The sequence below is a fragment of the Drosophila tropicalis genome, unplaced genomic scaffold, assembly GCF_018151085.1.
Source record: "Drosophila tropicalis isolate 14030-0801.00 unplaced genomic scaffold, ASM1815108v1 contig_158, whole genome shotgun sequence".
Classification (NCBI taxonomy): Eukaryota; Metazoa; Arthropoda; class Insecta; order Diptera; family Drosophilidae; genus Drosophila; species Drosophila tropicalis.
This window is the reverse complement of record NW_027172602.1, coordinates 1,757,889-1,774,998: the sequence shown is the minus strand read 5'-3', so window position 1 is coordinate 1,774,998 and position 17,110 is coordinate 1,757,889. Positions and strand designations below refer to the sequence as shown.

General features: G+C 36.8%; 3 protein-coding genes across 4 annotated transcripts; 1 reads left to right on the top strand and 2 right to left on the bottom strand.

Moving 5' to 3' along the window:
- Positions 1 to 2,002: 2,002 nt before the first annotated feature.
- Rok (Rho kinase) lies at positions 2,003 to 14,647 on the bottom strand. 2 transcript variants are annotated; one of them, XM_068299476.1, is made up of 10 exons: positions 13,948 to 14,647; positions 13,730 to 13,813; positions 8,846 to 8,991; positions 5,868 to 8,762; positions 5,526 to 5,800; positions 5,212 to 5,405; positions 4,960 to 5,153; positions 4,789 to 4,894; positions 4,495 to 4,722; positions 2,003 to 3,867 (listed from the first exon to the last, which is right to left on the bottom strand). In XM_068299476.1, the coding sequence occupies exons 2-10, from the start codon at positions 13,750 to 13,752 to the stop codon at positions 3,783 to 3,785; spliced, it is 4,146 nt and encodes a 1,381-aa protein (XP_068155577.1). In that variant the 5' UTR covers positions 13,753 to 13,813; positions 13,948 to 14,647; the 3' UTR covers positions 2,003 to 3,782. The 2 variants fall into 2 exon arrangements, with proteins under 2 accessions (XP_068155577.1, XP_068155585.1); XM_068299484.1 differs by having other exon boundaries at positions 5,212 to 5,378.
- A 360-nt stretch (positions 14,648 to 15,007) lies between these two features.
- SNRPG (small nuclear ribonucleoprotein G) lies at positions 15,008 to 15,550 on the top strand. The gene is made up of 3 exons (XM_068303320.1): positions 15,008 to 15,165; positions 15,224 to 15,371; positions 15,449 to 15,550. Exons 1-3 carry the CDS (start codon positions 15,134 to 15,136, stop codon positions 15,497 to 15,499), a joined length of 231 nt encoding a protein of 76 aa, XP_068159421.1. The 5' UTR covers positions 15,008 to 15,133; the 3' UTR covers positions 15,500 to 15,550.
- Positions 15,551 to 16,165: 615 nt separating this feature from the next.
- Positions 16,166 to 16,848, bottom strand: RpS19a (Ribosomal protein S19a). The gene is made up of 2 exons (XM_068301575.1): positions 16,778 to 16,848; positions 16,166 to 16,711 (listed from the first exon to the last, which is right to left on the bottom strand). Exons 1-2 carry the CDS (start codon positions 16,846 to 16,848, stop codon positions 16,312 to 16,314), a joined length of 471 nt encoding a protein of 156 aa, XP_068157676.1. The 3' UTR covers positions 16,166 to 16,311.
- Positions 16,849 to 17,110: the final 262 nt, after the last annotated feature.

Below are 17,110 nucleotides of genomic sequence, written 5' to 3'. Positions count from 1 at the left end.
GCGACTTGGCTTAGCTTTAGCGATATTTGCAATTTTTTGAATTATTTATTAATTAATTTATTTAAACAATTTCAATTGGAATTCCCATTCAAGCCACAGAGATACTCATCCTGCCCTCACCACAGATCCCATCTTCAAGTCTCTAAAGACTTTTAAATACTCTGATTTCGATTTATCCATTTGAATTTTCATTTTTTCATTTAACTCTTAAATACTTTAAGGTTATTTTACAACTTTTTAATTCCAATAAACTAATTATCTAAACTAAGGAAATCTACATTCAAAAGCCAAGTCCATAAACCCGCTCTTTTAATAGAGTATTAAAAAAAAAAAATCAAAAACAAACATTTGTAAATTGTTAATTTTATTTTAATATTTAGGTATTTTGGGGTGTGATGTGTGTGTGTGTGTGATTTTTGTTTTATTTTCATTTTAACCTTGAACTGATTCGGAATATCTAATGGTATATAAAATTTATGCATTAAGTAGGATGGGAGTGGAGAGCCAGCAGAAAAAGTAGTCAACCAAACAAATGGATAAATGGATGAAGGAGGAGCCCACAGAGCAGCAGATGTTCCTTTTGCCATTGGACCAACTCCATCTTCATTGCCATCGACAGCTAATTATGTGGTCTCTGCCTGCTACTGCTTCCAACGTGGCCAATTTACCTTGAACTACAAAATTGTACGATGCCAAAAGGAAAACAAAAAAAAATTAAAATTGATGTAAAAAAAAAATATAAATAAAGCCAAAATAAACAAAAAACATGTTAAATTAATAATAAAATATGCATTTGCATTTGCACAATGCCTCAAACCGGGCGCTGCCAAAGGAGGATGATGACGAAGGTGGATGACAATATTGGGTGCGGAGCGAGAGGGCGGGGGGCGGCGGATGGGTCACAATCCCCAAAAACTGGAACCAAATCAAATCAAATCAAATTGAATGCAAATAAATGCAAATGGACCACAGATCGATCGGTTGGTTGGACCATTTTCTAACCATATTACACGCACGATTCGAAAACCAAAAACAAAAAAAGGGGTACCAAAAATTGCTAGAGTATGATAAATGCCGATGACACGTTGAATACAAGAGATAACATATAAACAAATGAACAATTTCGCATCGACTTTGACATACCATGCATCAAGTGAAACAACCTTAGAGAATTTCCAAAGTTTTAAATTGATTTCGAGTCGATTTTTCACTAGTTTTTGCGGAAATTGTTTTAATGCAAAGGATGATAAGAAAGTGATGAAATGACAAAATTACCAATTCGTTAGTTAAAAAGTTTTGAAAATTATTGAAAAGTTTTAAATGGATATTTCCAAATATATATTTAATTGTTTGATGCCATATAAGTTTTTGAAAACTCTTAGTAATTGGCGAAAATACAGTCTAAGGGAACAAAAAGTCAAAACATCTCCAAAAATATCCTTAAATACGCCTCACTTTGTGAATCTGCGATTCCGTCAATTTTCAATCGATTGCTTTCTCATTAGAAAGTTTAAGTTTCCCTTAAAACCCCAAAAACTTTTAGTTAACTTCTGCAAATATCAGGATATTCCGATTTATAATCCCCTTAATTGAAACCATTACCATTATAATTTTTAAAGTGATTGTTTTATTTTTTCTTTGAGATTTCTCTCAATCAATCAGACTTTCAATTTTTAATCCTTTATTTCATTTCAGGATTCATATGCATTTATCTATATATAATGATATATATATAGTATATTTATGTATGTATGTGTATAGTTGTTTATGATATAAAATGTTGCTTAGGTAACTCAATTATTGCTTTTAATTTAATTTCAGTTTCAGTTTGTTTTTCGTTTCGTATGCCAAGTTTGGCTTCACAAAAGGCAAAATGTGCAGACAGTCTCATTGATATTGTATTTCGTATGCTACTCCAGTTGATCAAGATTGTACAAAAAGCGAGAAAACAAAAAACAAACCAAAACTATACAACACAAAAAGACCGAAAAAAAGAAGAATCTACATTTTATACACATTATTTACTTTTATTTTGTTTGTTTTCCCCTTCTATTCTCTGGTATCTTAATCTTTTTCCTTTCTTTCCCTCTTTCTTCTGCTTTTTTTTTGCCCAGAGGCAAATTGTATGTAATTACAGATGTCGTTAAACTAGAAAAAAATTGTAGCATTAAACATAAACGTAATGCGTATAATAAAAGTAATAGTATTTGTAATAATAATAAGAATAATAATAATAATAGTAATAGTAGGTTGTAGTAATAATAGTAATAGAAGTAATAGTAAAATGATAGTACAGAATTAAAATTGAAATCAAAAATGTGTAAAAGAAAGCAGCGTTTTGGGTTGCTCATTCAATTTGTCAAATAAAATGTTTGATTCTCCATTCTGATATATACTTATATACATATATAAGTTTACTAAATGCAATACAATAATTTTTATGTGGCGCCTTGTTTTAATTTCTATTCTCATTATTATTTCTTCGATCGTTTTCGTATTTATCGTATTTTCTTTTTTTCGCATTTGCATTCTTTATATAGGTATCTACACACATACACACACATTCACGCACGCATACACAGAACATTTACAGTAAACAAAAAAAAAAAAATACAAAAAATTGTTTAATTTCTATATTAATAATAATAATAATTATATAGAATGTTACGCCCTGCTGCCCGTTGAAATAAATAATAATTTGTTTAACTTATTGAAATAACAAAACATATTGGATATTTAATACTTAAAAGACAAGAACGAAGATTAATCCTTCTTTTTTTTTTTGTTTTTTACTTTTTTCTTATATGTTTATATATATATATATTTTTTTTTTTTTAGTTTAACCTTCGTATCTTTCAACTTCTTTGCGCTTCGTATTTTCGCTCTATTTTTTTTTTTTTTTTTTTTTTTAAGTAACTGTTTTATTTGTTTATTTGTATAAATATATATAAATGATATATTTTTAAAAAATGGAATACAAGTTAAAGCTTTAAGCTGCCTTTAACTCAGTTGAATTCTCTCTCGTTCTTTTCGTTTCTCTCACTTCTTGTTTTCAAACACATATGATCGTTAAATATATTTAACTATATATGTGTGTGTATATCTATATGAATGTAAGTTAGATAAAAAAAAAACAACAAACAAACAATCCATTCGCTAAGACAGTGAAGACAAATGATTACAAGGCAACTAATTTATGTATACATGAAGATCAAAAAATATAGATGGATATATTCAATTTTTTAATCTTAAACATAATAATTTTGCTGTTTTGTTGTTGTTGTTTTTGATTGCTGTTGTGCTAGATGTACATATATGTAAAGGGAATGCAATCGAAACTTATTTCGATGGCGATTTAGGCCCCCATTCCCTGATATCAATTTATTAAGTAATTCCTACAAAACACGCACACACACACACACACACACATACACACACAATTGACGTTGCAAATGTTGTTAATGAAGCGTTAAACAAATTGCAAATTGGCTTTACATAGTATATTAGTTTAGTTCATGTTGTTTGTAGTTTTCGTTTCGTTTTCTTTCGTTTTTTTTGTGTAAATTATTAAAAAAATATGTTCACTTGTATGTAAAGCATATATGTATGTATATATTAAATGTAAGTGTATATATATATATATAAAGGCATTAAATTAAGTATTTTAGTTGTAAGTAGTAAATATATATAAAGTTTTATATATGTATATAGGCATAATTTCGTTGGGGCTAGGACTCGATTGTCTTGGACTTGGACTTGAACTTGGCGGAGACTTCGTTTATTCATTTCAGCGATGAGTTGGCTGGCAGCGTGGCAGAGCGTTGCACATTCACCGCATACGGTTTGTATGCGGAACGCGTCGATTGGCTGCAGTATGCAGGATGTAGTTAAAGGTGATGGATGGATGAATGGATGATATATAGATGAAGGTGTGAGTGTTTGTTTGTATAAATGATGGTGGATTTTGATGATGATGATGATTGTTAGGCGAGCAAAAAGAGAAAAAAAGAAACACCAATTTCGATTAGTTTAGACACACACAGATGAAAAATAATAGAATTCGACAATGGCACAGAAACTGAATGGGATTATAAAGTATGCAAAACATCGAATTTGTTCAATATTTCATAATACTAAATGGACTCGATATTAGTTCCGATATAATACACACACAGTTAAACGCCACTGGCAATTAAAATATTAAATTTAGAACAGCAAAAACCCCTGAGTGGATAGAGAAGGGGAGACAGAACGAGGACAACGTCCTGCTTTTAAGAAATTAATAGCTACAGGTAGTATTTTATATATATATCATTTCGCAACGTCAATTAAATTAACTTTATGGTAAGGATTGTTGATATTAACACGTTAACACGTGATATATAGTAGATATGTGTCATATAATTTTTGAAAACGTCAACAATCCTAGGATTGTGCAGCAGGAGGAGAATCTTCACATCATGGTTAGGTGGATGGATCGTTGGTTGGCATTACCTAGGAGATATTTTGCTGCCATCTGTACTGTTATTATTTGATGACGAATTCGCCTTGTATCCACTTTTTTGGATACGTTTCGCTAGACGGGCCACCCATAGCGATTGCTCCTCCGGTGTGGAGGCCAGTAAGAGCATGTCACGTGCACTGCGAGGATCATGATTGAGTTTGCATGGTGCCAGTGGATCATGTTTATCTACATGCTCCTTGTGTATCTTATTGCGGCATCTGAAAAGCAAAGAGAAACCAATAAACAACAATAATTTTTTTTATCTCTAGGGGCATCACACTTACCGCTTGCATTCATAAGCCGCCGGCGGCTTGAACATATGCCACAAGGGTTTCGGACACACCTCACAGGCTGTGGGCATGTGATAGGTAATATGAACGAATTCATGACCTAAATATGAAATATAGATATCATTGCATTTGGTGTCCTGTTTTCGTTTTCAGTTTTCTACTTACCCTTGTGTATAATAGTGCCGGGACGCTCCTCATTGTTGCTGCCATGCAGAACACTCACATCCAATTGACTTTGTTCGTCGGGACGATGGGAGGCGCCTTCACCGGCATAGAGAAGCTGGAAAATGCGCGGAATCTCTTTGGCATCGGCACGTATGACATCACCCTGGGTCACACTGCGCACATGATACACTTTGCTGCAATTAAGAAAAGAATTTTTATGAAATGTTCAAATGGAAGGCAACAGAGACTAACCTCAGATCCAAGATAAGCACAGCATCTGTTGTATTATGCTTATCTATATCCGAATTATAGAAAATAATCTTGCGCGATGATACAATCACATATTGACGCTTCCAACCATGACCACGACGGCGATTTTGTTTATTTGGCACACTTAGCCAGCCCTCGAAAACCGAATCCTGTGTGAGTGAGAGCAGAGAGGAGTGCTAAAGATTCACAAAGATTCGCATGTGTATTTGTAGGTATGCGTGTGTGTGTGAAATGTGTGTGTGTTTGTGGGTGAGTGTGAATGTTTGTGTGATATAGGTATCAATGCAAATTCTCACCTGGCTATCCTCGGGGTCATTATCGGCCGATGACAACGATGCCGTCTCATTGAGTTTGCTTTGCAAGTGTTCAATTTCGGTGGCCTTGCAATCAATTTCCATAACCATTTTCTGCTTCAGCTGTTGCTCCTCGACAGTCAACTGCTGGAGATCTTGATATTTGAGTTGCAATTGATTGTATTTGTCACGCTCCTGTGACAACTCTTGCTGCAGGCGACGCATCTCCTTTTCCTTTTTACGCAGCTCGGCGGTTGAGCGAGCCTTGCTCTTTTGTTCTATAAAAAATAAAATATATATATATATTTAGTTATGTCGAAGGATAGTGAGGAAAATGTTACTCACTTTGCAAATCGGAATCACGACGATTCATTACTTCGGCCAGCTTATTGACCGCCACTTGTTTGAGGAGTACCTCATTCTTGCACTTCTCTAACAATTTGGCAATCTCCTCATCCTTGCTGGCCCGCAGCAATGTTAGCTCATCCTGTTGCTTTTTATGCTGTTGCATTAGATCCTCACATTCGTTGATTTTCAGGCCAAGCTTCTTATGCAGCTCCGATTCAGCTTCCTTGAGCGTGTTGAGAGCAGCCTCTTTTGAGTTGATTTCGTTACGATGCTTCATAATGAAATCCTTGAGCTCGAGCTCTTTGATGGTCTTCTCCTTTTCGAGATCGGCCACTGTCTCCTCGGCTATGGAACGAGCCAAGGCTTCGGAATCGGCACGGGCCACAGCCACTTGCACTTGGTGCTTGAGAGAGACACGTTCTTCCTCAAGATCTTGGATCTTGGATATACGTTCGGCACTTTCTTCGCGATTTTCGTTAGCCTGGGTCTTGTAGAGGCGTGAGAAATACTGCTCGGCCTCCAATTGGGCTTGCAATTCGCGATTATTGGCCAATGCCGCATTATGGGTGGACTTTAGTTGGGCCAAATCCTCTTCAAATCGTCGCTTGGCCTCCCGTTGAGCCGCCAATTCCTTTTGCAATTGGTTCTCACGGGAACGCAAATGGGCCACCTCGGAGCTATGCAAGCTGAGCTCAGAGAGCAGGGAATTGCGTTTGCTGTGCTCCTGATCCAACTGGGATTGCAGGGCCGTAACCTTTTCCGATTCTTGACGGCATTCACCTTCGAGTTTTTGTAGACGCAATTGAATTTGACGATAATCCACCGAGAGCATGCTCAGCTGACGTTCCTTCTCTTGCGAGTTCTGATCGGACTTGATGCGTGCTGATTTCTCCTCATTAAGCTTGGATTGCAGGGCTTTCACCTCCTGTAGATTGGCCTCTTCGCGTGACACAAGGCGAGATTTCTCGGTTTCCTGGTGAGCCTTGACCTCTTGCTGATAACGACCTTGGGCCGCCTTTAGCTCAAAGTCCAAGCTGGCATTGCTCTTCTCAAGTTCGCTGATCTTCTCCAGTAAACCACGATTATCCTCTTGGACCTTTTGCTCTCTCACCAACGTCCGTTCGATGTCGTTGGTCAGGGTTTGCATTTTATTTTCGGTCTCCTTATGCAGTTCTTTGAGCTGAGAGCGTAGATTCTTCTCTTGTACCACTTGTGCTTGCAATTCGGCATTCTCCTGGCCCAGTTCCTCTTTGTGCTTTTGGAGTGTTTCAATAATTTCGACCATATCGTGTACCTTCTCCTCATGAGTTTTCAGGGAGAAGCCTAACTCGGCATTGTGCTTATTGAGCTTTTGCGTATGCTCTGTTTCCTGTTTATAGTTCTGTTCCATCTCTTGCAATTGCTTCTCTAGCACAAGGACCTTCTCATTGATATTGAAATCGCGGGTTCGAGTCTTTTGCTCATTCTCCAGATTCATTTGCGTCTCCACCAGCCGCGCCTCGGTCTTCTTCCGCAACTCTATCTCCTGCTCTACCTTCTGCATGGCCACTTTATAGTTATGTTGACGCAACACTAAATCCTTCTCATATTCCGTTGCAATACGCTGCAGTTCAGCCTCTCGTTTGGTGCTTAAATCGATTTGTTGCCTCAAATTGGCATCCTGCTGCTCAAGAGTCTCTACTCGACCTCGCTCCCGTTCTAGCAGTGCCTCCAAACGTTTCAGCTCATTGGAATTCGATGGCCGATGACGATGATTGTGTCCCGGGCCGTGGCTATGATTGTTACTGTTGGCATTGCTGCTATTTACTGAATTTAGTTCCTTGGCTTCCGCATCAACCGTGTCGCTAGAAAGGAGCTGATAGTCACCCGTGTAGGTGAAGCCAATAAATGGCAAATGATTGCCATCAAAACTTTTTGGCACTGGAAACACTTCTTCAGGCTTCTCATCACGTTCGATGTCCTCAAAATTTCTCGTATCATCATCGGATGACAATTCTGGCACAACCGGGGGCACACTCTCTCTTATATTATCAAAGGACCAAGTATCATTCCGGAAAAACGGATGAGCCTTGATATCTTCAATGCCATAGCGACCCAAGCGCTGTGTACGATCCGTCAAAAAGGCACGAATTAATGACTTTGCCTGCTCACTAATCTCCACCTCAGGAGGAAAGCTCAATGAGTTCTTATGGTCCATTATCTTACCGTATGTGCCCACCAAAGAGTCGGCATAGAACGGCGTCTCGCCAAATAGCATTTCGTATAGGAAAATGCCGACTGACCACCAATCACACTCCCTGCCATACTCATTGTCCACGCCCTGGCTTTGCAGCACTTCGGGACTTATGTAATCCGGCGTGCCGACAGCATTGCTGCAAACAACCTGACCATTGGCTCCCATCCGCATGCATGTACCAAAGTCAGCCAATTTCAAATGGCCATAGCTGTCCAGTAGCATATTATCTGGCTTAACATCACGATGCACAAAGCCCATATTATGTATGGTGTCCAAGGCTAGGACAACTTCCATTGTGTAAAATATAGCCCACTTCTCTGGGATCTCGTAATCACGCATTAGCGAGACAATATCACCGCCTGGCATAAAATCCATGACCATATATAAATATTTGGCATCTTGAAACGCGAAATGTAATTGAACTATCCACACTGAATTCGCATGGGCCATGATATGTCGCTCCTCCCAAAAGAAGGCCGAATCGGATCTCTTGATCATCTCGAATTTGGACAAACGTTTCATGGCATACACATGACTGGAGGATTTATGGCGTACCAATTGCACTTCACCAAATGCTCCGGCACCAATTAGTTTAATGAAATCAAAATCCTCCACATTCATTCGCAACTGATTGATCCGCTGGGCGAGTGGTTTATCTATGGTGGAAAACAACAAAAAGATAACGCAAGTGTTTCATAGCATTTCATGTAACTTGGATAATTCACTTCAATCTACTTACATTTGGCTGCATATTGCTCAATATTCTTGAGACGCTTTAATGATTCATGTTGACAATCATTGACCAGAGCCGATACCGTATCCAATAGGCAGTCCACATTACAAATGCTTCTCGGATCCCGCATCTCGCGCTCGAGCGTGTTGGCTCTATTCCATTGATAAAAATACAAGGCAAAAATTCAAATAAAAAGAGCATTAGAAAAAGGTTTCTGAATATCCAAATCAGTTCTGTGTCTGAATCAATATTCAGCACATCTTTAAGATACAAGATACAAGAAATTTTCAGGACTCCCCTCAAAATAAATATTATTCAATTAATTCAGAGATTTTTCGGAATACCTTCAATCATAACGTAAAAAATTTGTAATTCAATTTCGAACACTTGTTTTAGAAATGAAGTCTTAATAATCAAAAAATTATCTGACGATACACATATTGGCCTTTTTTCTGAAATCAAAACGATAGATATTGGCATTTTATTTTTATTGCTAAAGTTTCGGTCTTCTTATGCCGTTCAACAACACTTATTTGAATGAATTAAGCATCAGTTGTAATGTTGCAACACTGGTACAATTGCTCAAGAGCTCTCTCTTTCTTCAAACTTTGTTCCAAACAAGTAAGCAAGTAAATAATAAAACAAGTGAGTAAATGAATTATACATAAGTGAACATGTTTCCTTCTCATTACAAAAAAATTGGCTTCCTAATATAAATCAGTGTTGTAAAATGAAATCAAAACAGTAGTCAAGTAGTTTGAGTATTGGAAAACCGCATTAAAGTACAAGGGATCCCAATAAATATTTGCTCCGAAAGAGATTTCTTAAAGAGTTGTCGTGAAAATTCTTGTATTCAGTTTCTTATGGTGCCTGGTGTCTCAAAGCAAGTGCAATTGTTCAGTATTTGTCCACATATTATATTAGCATTACTTTGCACAATTAAAAATTAATTTAGCAGCGGTTATCCCAACTATTTGGTTTTGTTGACATAATTTAAAATCTAACATAAATAATAAACCATAGTACATTGGACGAGAATATGTTTACTTTGGTCTTTTTCCTTTGTCTTGTTCGCATGAATTCTCATTTGCCAATTACATGCACTCGATCAACTTCCAAAAGTATCCACAGAAAATGTCAGTTCTGGGGACTCGTTGTTTATGCTAATTGTTATACATTATTATTTGATCTACCTTTGTCCATTAATAAACAGCGCAGAATAAGTAACGCATTACTCATGCAAAAAGGTGGGAAACAATGAGTCACACGGAGTCTAACGGAAAGCGACGAAATTTAAGACAGACATATAGACGCCATTTAATCATCATCACAGAGCAGAATAAAAGCTATAAACAGTGGGGGAGGAATGCAATGCAATGGAATGTAACCTTTATCTCATTTTCTTATCAGTGCGCTTTTTCTTTTTTTTGAATAAACCCAATGAATTAGAGCAAATTCTGTCTCTGTGCACTTTTGCCTTCGTTGAGAATAAAGGGACGGCCCACTTGAGAATAGTGGGGGGTGGAAGGAAGAAAGGGAGTAAATAAGGTTCATGTGATATAGCTTTTCAAGCACAGTAAACAAGGCAATTCAATCAAATGAATAATATATGTATGTATGTATGTATATAGAGGGTCTCTATTATTATTATATCACATTATCTTCATTGTTTTTTACACAATATTTTGATTACTTTTGAAAAATTATTCTTACTGAAATGAAACTTTTAATGGTTTCTTTGTGTTTTTTTATATTTCTTCTTACCAAGACTATCAGCTACAGATACCACTAGAGTAAAAGCATCTTGTATACCTTTTTCTAGAATGGATTGCAAAAAGAAAAACGAAACCAAATCATATGCAATTAGTTGAAAAAATTGTCGAAGTCTGTCGCCAAAGTGTGACAGCAACATTTTGGAGGCAAACATAAGATAGGCGGCGGCACGGCAATAGCCAAGTGACAACATGACGAGAGCTACATATATACAGTGGTGGTCAGCGTGTAAGCCCCTTTTTTTTTTTTTGATTTTAAATTTGATTTTCTCGGCTCCTAAGAAACTTAATGAAGAAATTTTTTCAGTTATTTGTTGGTTATTGTATTTAGAATCTGACACGTAATTATTGTCATTCCAGCTTTCGACGTTTTTTTACAGGTGCGTTTGAAAAAAAAGCTCCCCCAAAATGTTTGACAATAGTTTAGCCCGGTCATTTCAAAATCTTTAATATTATAGTTAGACATGTGTATTCTTTGAAAAAGTTGTAGATCTAGGTAATCTAAGATAAACTGCATACCAAAAATTTTCATTTTAGCCCCAGTATTTATTTTGGGGCCTATCGAAATTTCGGGATTTTGTATGTAATTCTTGAGGTCTCTTTGTTTGGCGACGTTTTACGATACCAATTTAAACTTAAGTATTATTTTCCTTAGAATAAGAAAGTGAATTGAATTTCCCGTCAAATGATACATGTTTCATAAAAATCCGACAAAAATTAGATTGATTTCACCGCCCATACGTAAAAAAAAACCAGGTAAGCAAAATTTCCCCTACATGCGTGCAAAGAAAGAGACGGAGGATGTGTGGGAAATTTTGCTAGTTCTAGTCTTTTTTTAAGTATGGGCGATGAAATCAATCTAATTTTTGTCGGATTTTTATGAAACATGTATCATTTGACGGGAAATTCAATTCACTTTCATACTTAGAATAAGAAAATAATACTTAAGTTTAAATTGGTATCGTAAAACGTCGCCAAACAAAGAGACCTCAAGAATTACATACAAAATCCCGAAATTTCGATAGGCCCCAAAATAAATACTGGGGCTAAAATGAAAATTTTTGGTATGCAGTTTATCTTAGATTACCTAGATCTACAACTTTTTCAAAGAATACACATGTCTAACTATAATATTAAAGATTTTGAAATGACCGGGCTAAACTATTGTCAAACATTTTGGGGGAGCTTTTTTTTCAAACGCACCTGTAAAAAAACGTCGAAAGCTGGAATGACAATAATTACGTGTCAGATTCTAAATACAATAACCAACAAATAACTGAAAAAATTTCTTCATTAAGTTTCTTAGGAGCCGAGAAAATCAAATTTAAAATCAAAAAAAAAAAGGGGCTTACACGCTGACCACCACTGTATGTATGTATATACATATATATAATATATATATATCTATAGAAGAAAAAAATTGCTACTAAAAGGTGTTTGAATTGTTGTGATTTCATCATCGCCACTTACGGCATGACAGAAACTCAAGCAACAAAGCTAAAACTTGGAAAGTGGATTTTGTTGGTGTTGTTTGGTTGTCGTTTTGGTTTTTGTGTTTTTCTTTTTGGGCAACAACAACATAATTATTACATAGATATAATAATAACAACGACAACATTATCGTCACCTATAGACAATATTATTTTCAATTCAGAATTTAATTTATACACACCGAGACAGCGAAACAAATACACACACACACACCAGGTGGTGGAACACCATTCACAGTGCTTTCAACATTCCGTCCGTCAATTTGCGTTGTACAAATGAAACGACGCCGTAGTAAGTACATAGAAATATCTCTTCACACTATATTAATTATAACTAATTCTTAAAAACCAGCAACCGAAGCAATAAAAATACATATGAAAAGAAAGTCCATGGTAAGATGACTAGAAAAACAAATATTGAATAAAGAGCTCACTGCTAGCTCCTCTTTTAATAATTAAAACTGAAGAATACTCTTTTAAAATCTGTGCCCGTTTGTCATGGCAGATGTATTCTTATATTATGCTTACAAACATCTGGACAAAATGAATATACCCTTCATCTTCTAAATTTTACTTAGATGGCCACACAGTAAAAACCAAAAACACATGCTCATAAAAATCCATTTTATAGCGCAAAATTCGCAAAAATGCAATTGATGAAAAGTATTTTCGTGTGTGTGTGTGTTTATGTTTTTGGATGGATGATGGGTTAAGTGGTGGATGATTGGTTGGTTGGCGGGCTGAATAGCATACCGTTCCGGTTCGCTTCTATGAAGAGCAGCAGGCATATACCATCGGCACCTCCACATGCCGCAGCCGCAGCTCTCTGAAACAGCTCACATATATATTTTATGCAGCGTATCTGTATAACAGGAGGAACATATACCGCCGCACTGCACCTCACGGCTTTCGATTTCAAAATCAAAAATTCTTAATAATCAACTGCAATGCAATAGATTTATCGTAAATAAGTTTAAGTTCATTTGTCTATATAGTTTACTGTTACTCAAATTGTATTGAACGCGACTTTTCAGGGTTAAACTTGTGGACCCTTTGTGGAAGATTATATAGAAACGATATTAAATATATGGAAAACCTATTTCAGAACATTAAATATTTTAAATCCAATTCAATTCAAAAGGTTTTCCAAACAACAACAATACAATTTGTGTAAAGATAGATACAAAGTTTTTGGATATATTACAAAACTATTAAAATGGGGAGATTGATTGAGATTGAAGAATTAAACAGAATAGAAAAAAAAGAAACGCGAATTTGTTATGCGATGCGCAATTCGTTGCGTTTAAAACTAAATAAATTGTTTGGCCTACGAGTGAGCAGCATTGGCTTTTAGTTTGGTTACAAAATTTTAATGCGAAAATGGCAAAAATTTATGACCACCCCCCAACCCCAACCACACACCCCACCCTCTGCGGGCAATATATTGCAAGTCGGTCTCCGTTTATGTTCACTTGAGAGCTCAGCCAATTTGTTTTGAGATTATTGGTAAGGTGTTTGAGCTGTGATCCAATCAATCGATTCAGTCGATCAGTCGTCAGCAGTCAGCAGTCAGATTACACTTTGCTTTGAGTTTCTACTAGAATTTTTTGATGGCTTTGACGACTCACCGACGCCGCCTTTCCACATCCATGGCTGATGCTCTTGCTGCTGAGAATTCCTAGAAGACGTACGCTAATGATGATTGCATGCAACTGTTGAAATAAAAATTAAAATAAAACAAGATCACAAGGATAAGTATAAATATTCTTATAAAATGCACGCAAAACTCACACACACATACACACACATAAAAACACACATACGCATAGAGAGACGACACACTTACCTGTTGCTTTTGTGACCGTGTTGTAACTATGAGAAAAAAAGGGTTTTTTTGTGCGTGGTTTTTTTTTTATAAACCCCCCTTGAAAATATATTTTTTGGGGGAGGCACGCGCCAAGCTCCCGCTCCCACTGCTGACTTTGACTTGTTGCCGCCGCCGCTGTTGCTGCTTCGGCTTGTTGTTGTTGCTGCTGCTGTTGGCGATGAGGTCACGAGCGTCGCTTTGCCGTTGATTGCAGCTCAAACGAGTTGTTCCACCTTTGGCTAGGATTGGTGGTTTGCCGTTTATGGATTGTCTTTTTCGATTTTGTTGCGCGTTTTGTTTAATTTATATTGGGGGGGTAAATACGAGTGCGTGTTGCGCCCGCCAACGCCACATCCACATCCGCTGGAGGATGAGGAGGAGGGACAACAACAACACACAAACACACTCTCTCGAACACACTAACACACACGCACACACACGCACACACACCAGCAGCACCAGCAGAAGGGGCCCACCGCAAACTAACGGCGTTCCCACGGTATTTCTCTGCTGGCTCTTGCAATTTCAAGTTAATTGCTTCTTCTAAGAACTCGCCTTGCAGCCGTATTTTCTTGCTGTCTAATAGAAAACGAATATTTCGCAAACAAAAAAATCTATTTTTCTTTCTACTTTGTAATTGTAAATTTCTACGCTATACTCTCAAATGCAGTGTGACCGAGAATAGCGATGTGGGAAATCCGAAAAGAAATGCATACCTGTTATAAAATGCGCTTGTAGTGTTTTTTTACTCAATTTAAATACTATTAAATCAAAATTATATGTAGAATAAAAAACTTACATATGTATTTATTGTATGGTAATTACAATACCTCAATAAAACTGAATTCGGTCTTAAAAAAAGGAAAAGCCTAAACTTTACAATTAAAGTCTATTAAAAAAAAAAAAATATATATTTATAAACACAATATTACAACATTATTTCAATAATTAAATTTAAGAACCATTTAAATTAAATCACTTAGATTTAAATTTATTATTTGTAAAACCTTCAAATGAGAGATTTAGTATTTTTGTGTGCGCATTCAACCAGTGTGGCCGTCATTTTTGTATACGGCATTATTTGGTGTGTTGAATTTTCTTCTTGTGCAGATTTATTTCAGTTGTCGGCATTAAATCCGTAAACGATTAAAATAAACTGATTAAAATGTCCAAAGCCCATCCGCCAGAGTTGAAAAAGTAAGTTTTATAGGTGAATGAGGATCTTTTATATAAAATTTGTCAATTTCATTTGCAGATATATGGATAAGAGAATGATGCTAAAGCTAAACGGCGGCCGTGCAGTGAACGGCATTTTGCGAGGATTTGATCCCTTTATGAATGTGGTGCTGGACGACACAATTGAGGAGTGCAAGGACAACACAAAAAATAACATTGGCATGGTGGTAAGCGATCATTTAGATTCTAATATTAATCAATCGTTTACTTTATGTTGTTTTGATTGCGCGGTTATTCCTTTCAGGTTATTCGCGGCAACAGCATTGTCATGGTCGAGGCCCTGGACAGAGTATAGCACACATGAATACAGAATATACATTCTAAATAAACTTAAAAATCATATAAATTTTTCAAATAATTTAATTTAATCAAACTTATACATATGTATGTACATGTGTGCAATACCGACATAGCTCTTTGAGTAGGCTATAATCTGTAAAATAACGCAAAACGTATGAATTGAAATCGACCATTTGCTTTAAGCCACTAATTGGGTGAGCGATATCAAACTATTTTCAAGCTAGTGATCATTTGTAGTGTGCCGGTTTTTGATCCAACGCAGACCTAGACATCATGTTACAGCATTAACACAATAATTTTTGAGATGTTATGAAGTGCACCTTTAATATAGGGCCACACACAAAAACTACTATTTGAGAAGGGCTAATGCCCAGCAATGGGATACAGAGATTTGAGCTAGTTCGATTATACAGAGAATGTTATATAAAACGAAACATATTGATAGAATTATAGATCATTCACCTAAGTGCTTTTTATTCTGTACTACTGAAGCATAGATATATGTATATAGCAGGTTGTCTGTTATAGACACATATAACAATAGGTTTGCGTATTTCACAAAAATTGCAAACTCTAAAGAAGAGTCTTAGAGATTCTCACAGCAAATTACTGAAGCTCTTCCACCTGCAAGAAATCAGATTAACGCATTTCTTTTGTAGACTTTTGTGAATTTTGGGTACTTTATTTTTTCGTCTTTGCATCGTGTAAACAAAAAAACGCTTACGTTAAGGTAAGAAGTCTAAAAAGATTGATTTTTCTCATCTCAAACTTCGATCCATAAATGTCCATCTCCAGGGCCCGAGTGGTTTACTTGGAAATAACAATGGGACCCGTCTGCTTGGCGGCATCGCGCTGCTTGGCCACAATTTGGTTGGCAATGCGATCCAAATCACGCTGACCAGTTGAACTGAGCTTGCGGCCACCTTCGGGGTGCTTCTCAACTAGGCGGGCATGTTCCAAAGCCTGCAGAGCCTTGCGGGCAGCACCGTCAGCGGCACGGCAGAAATGCGAGGGATGGACACCGTTGCGCTTGCGTCCACCATAGATTTTGGTGATCGAGCCAACACCAGCTGGACTACGATGGTACAAATGGCGCAGGATGGAGGCGCAACGCACATAGAACCAATCGGGATCGTAGGGAGCCAATTCCTTGAATTTGGCAGTCTTGATGATGTCCATCTGATCGGGCACCTTCAACTTGCCAGTCCTGCAATAACAAATGTGAGGTTAGGGAGTCAGTGGGAGCAAGGGGAGTAATTAAATCGGAACTCACTTCTTTAGGAAGACGGCCACAGCCTTGGTAACGGCATGCTGGTCAATATCTTTCACTGTCACTCCAGGCATCTGTAAATGTAGAGAACAAAGAGAATGTAAAGCAAAACATTTTCGAATCCCACGAACAAGCAACAAAAAAACACAAAATTTTAAATACGCCAAAAAAAAAAACACGTTGCTTATACGCCAATTTTACACACTGGCACTGGCACACACACGCACACACAAACACATGCACACACTCTTCTTCGGGACAACAAAAAAAATTGGTTTTAGCTTTTGCAATGTGTTGAATTGTGTATTTCTTGAGATTACTTGAGCTGTAAATCAA

Coding starts and splice junctions, on each gene's coding strand:
- Rok (XM_068299476.1), bottom strand. CDS start 13,752: ATGGATGTGGAAAGGCGGCGTCG. Junction 5,406..5,525: donor ATGACCCCGAGGATAGCCAG/GTGAGAATTTGC, acceptor GTGAATCTTTAG/CACTCCTCTCTGCTCTCACT. Junction 4,723..4,788: donor GCGGCTTATGAATGCAAGCG/GTAAGTGTGATG, acceptor TTTGCTTTTCAG/ATGCCGCAATAAGATACACA.
- RpS19a (XM_068301575.1), bottom strand. CDS start 16,848: ATGCCTGGAGTGACAGTGAAAGATATTGACCAGCATGCCGTTACCAAG. Junction 16,712..16,777: donor GTGGCCGTCTTCCTAAAGAA/GTGAGTTCCGAT, acceptor TTGTTATTGCAG/GACTGGCAAGTTGAAGGTGC.
- SNRPG (XM_068303320.1), top strand. CDS start 15,134: ATGTCCAAAGCCCATCCGCCAGAGTTGAAAAA. Junction 15,166..15,223: donor CATCCGCCAGAGTTGAAAAA/GTAAGTTTTATA, acceptor TTTCATTTGCAG/ATATATGGATAAGAGAATGA. Junction 15,372..15,448: donor AAAATAACATTGGCATGGTG/GTAAGCGATCAT, acceptor TATTCCTTTCAG/GTTATTCGCGGCAACAGCAT.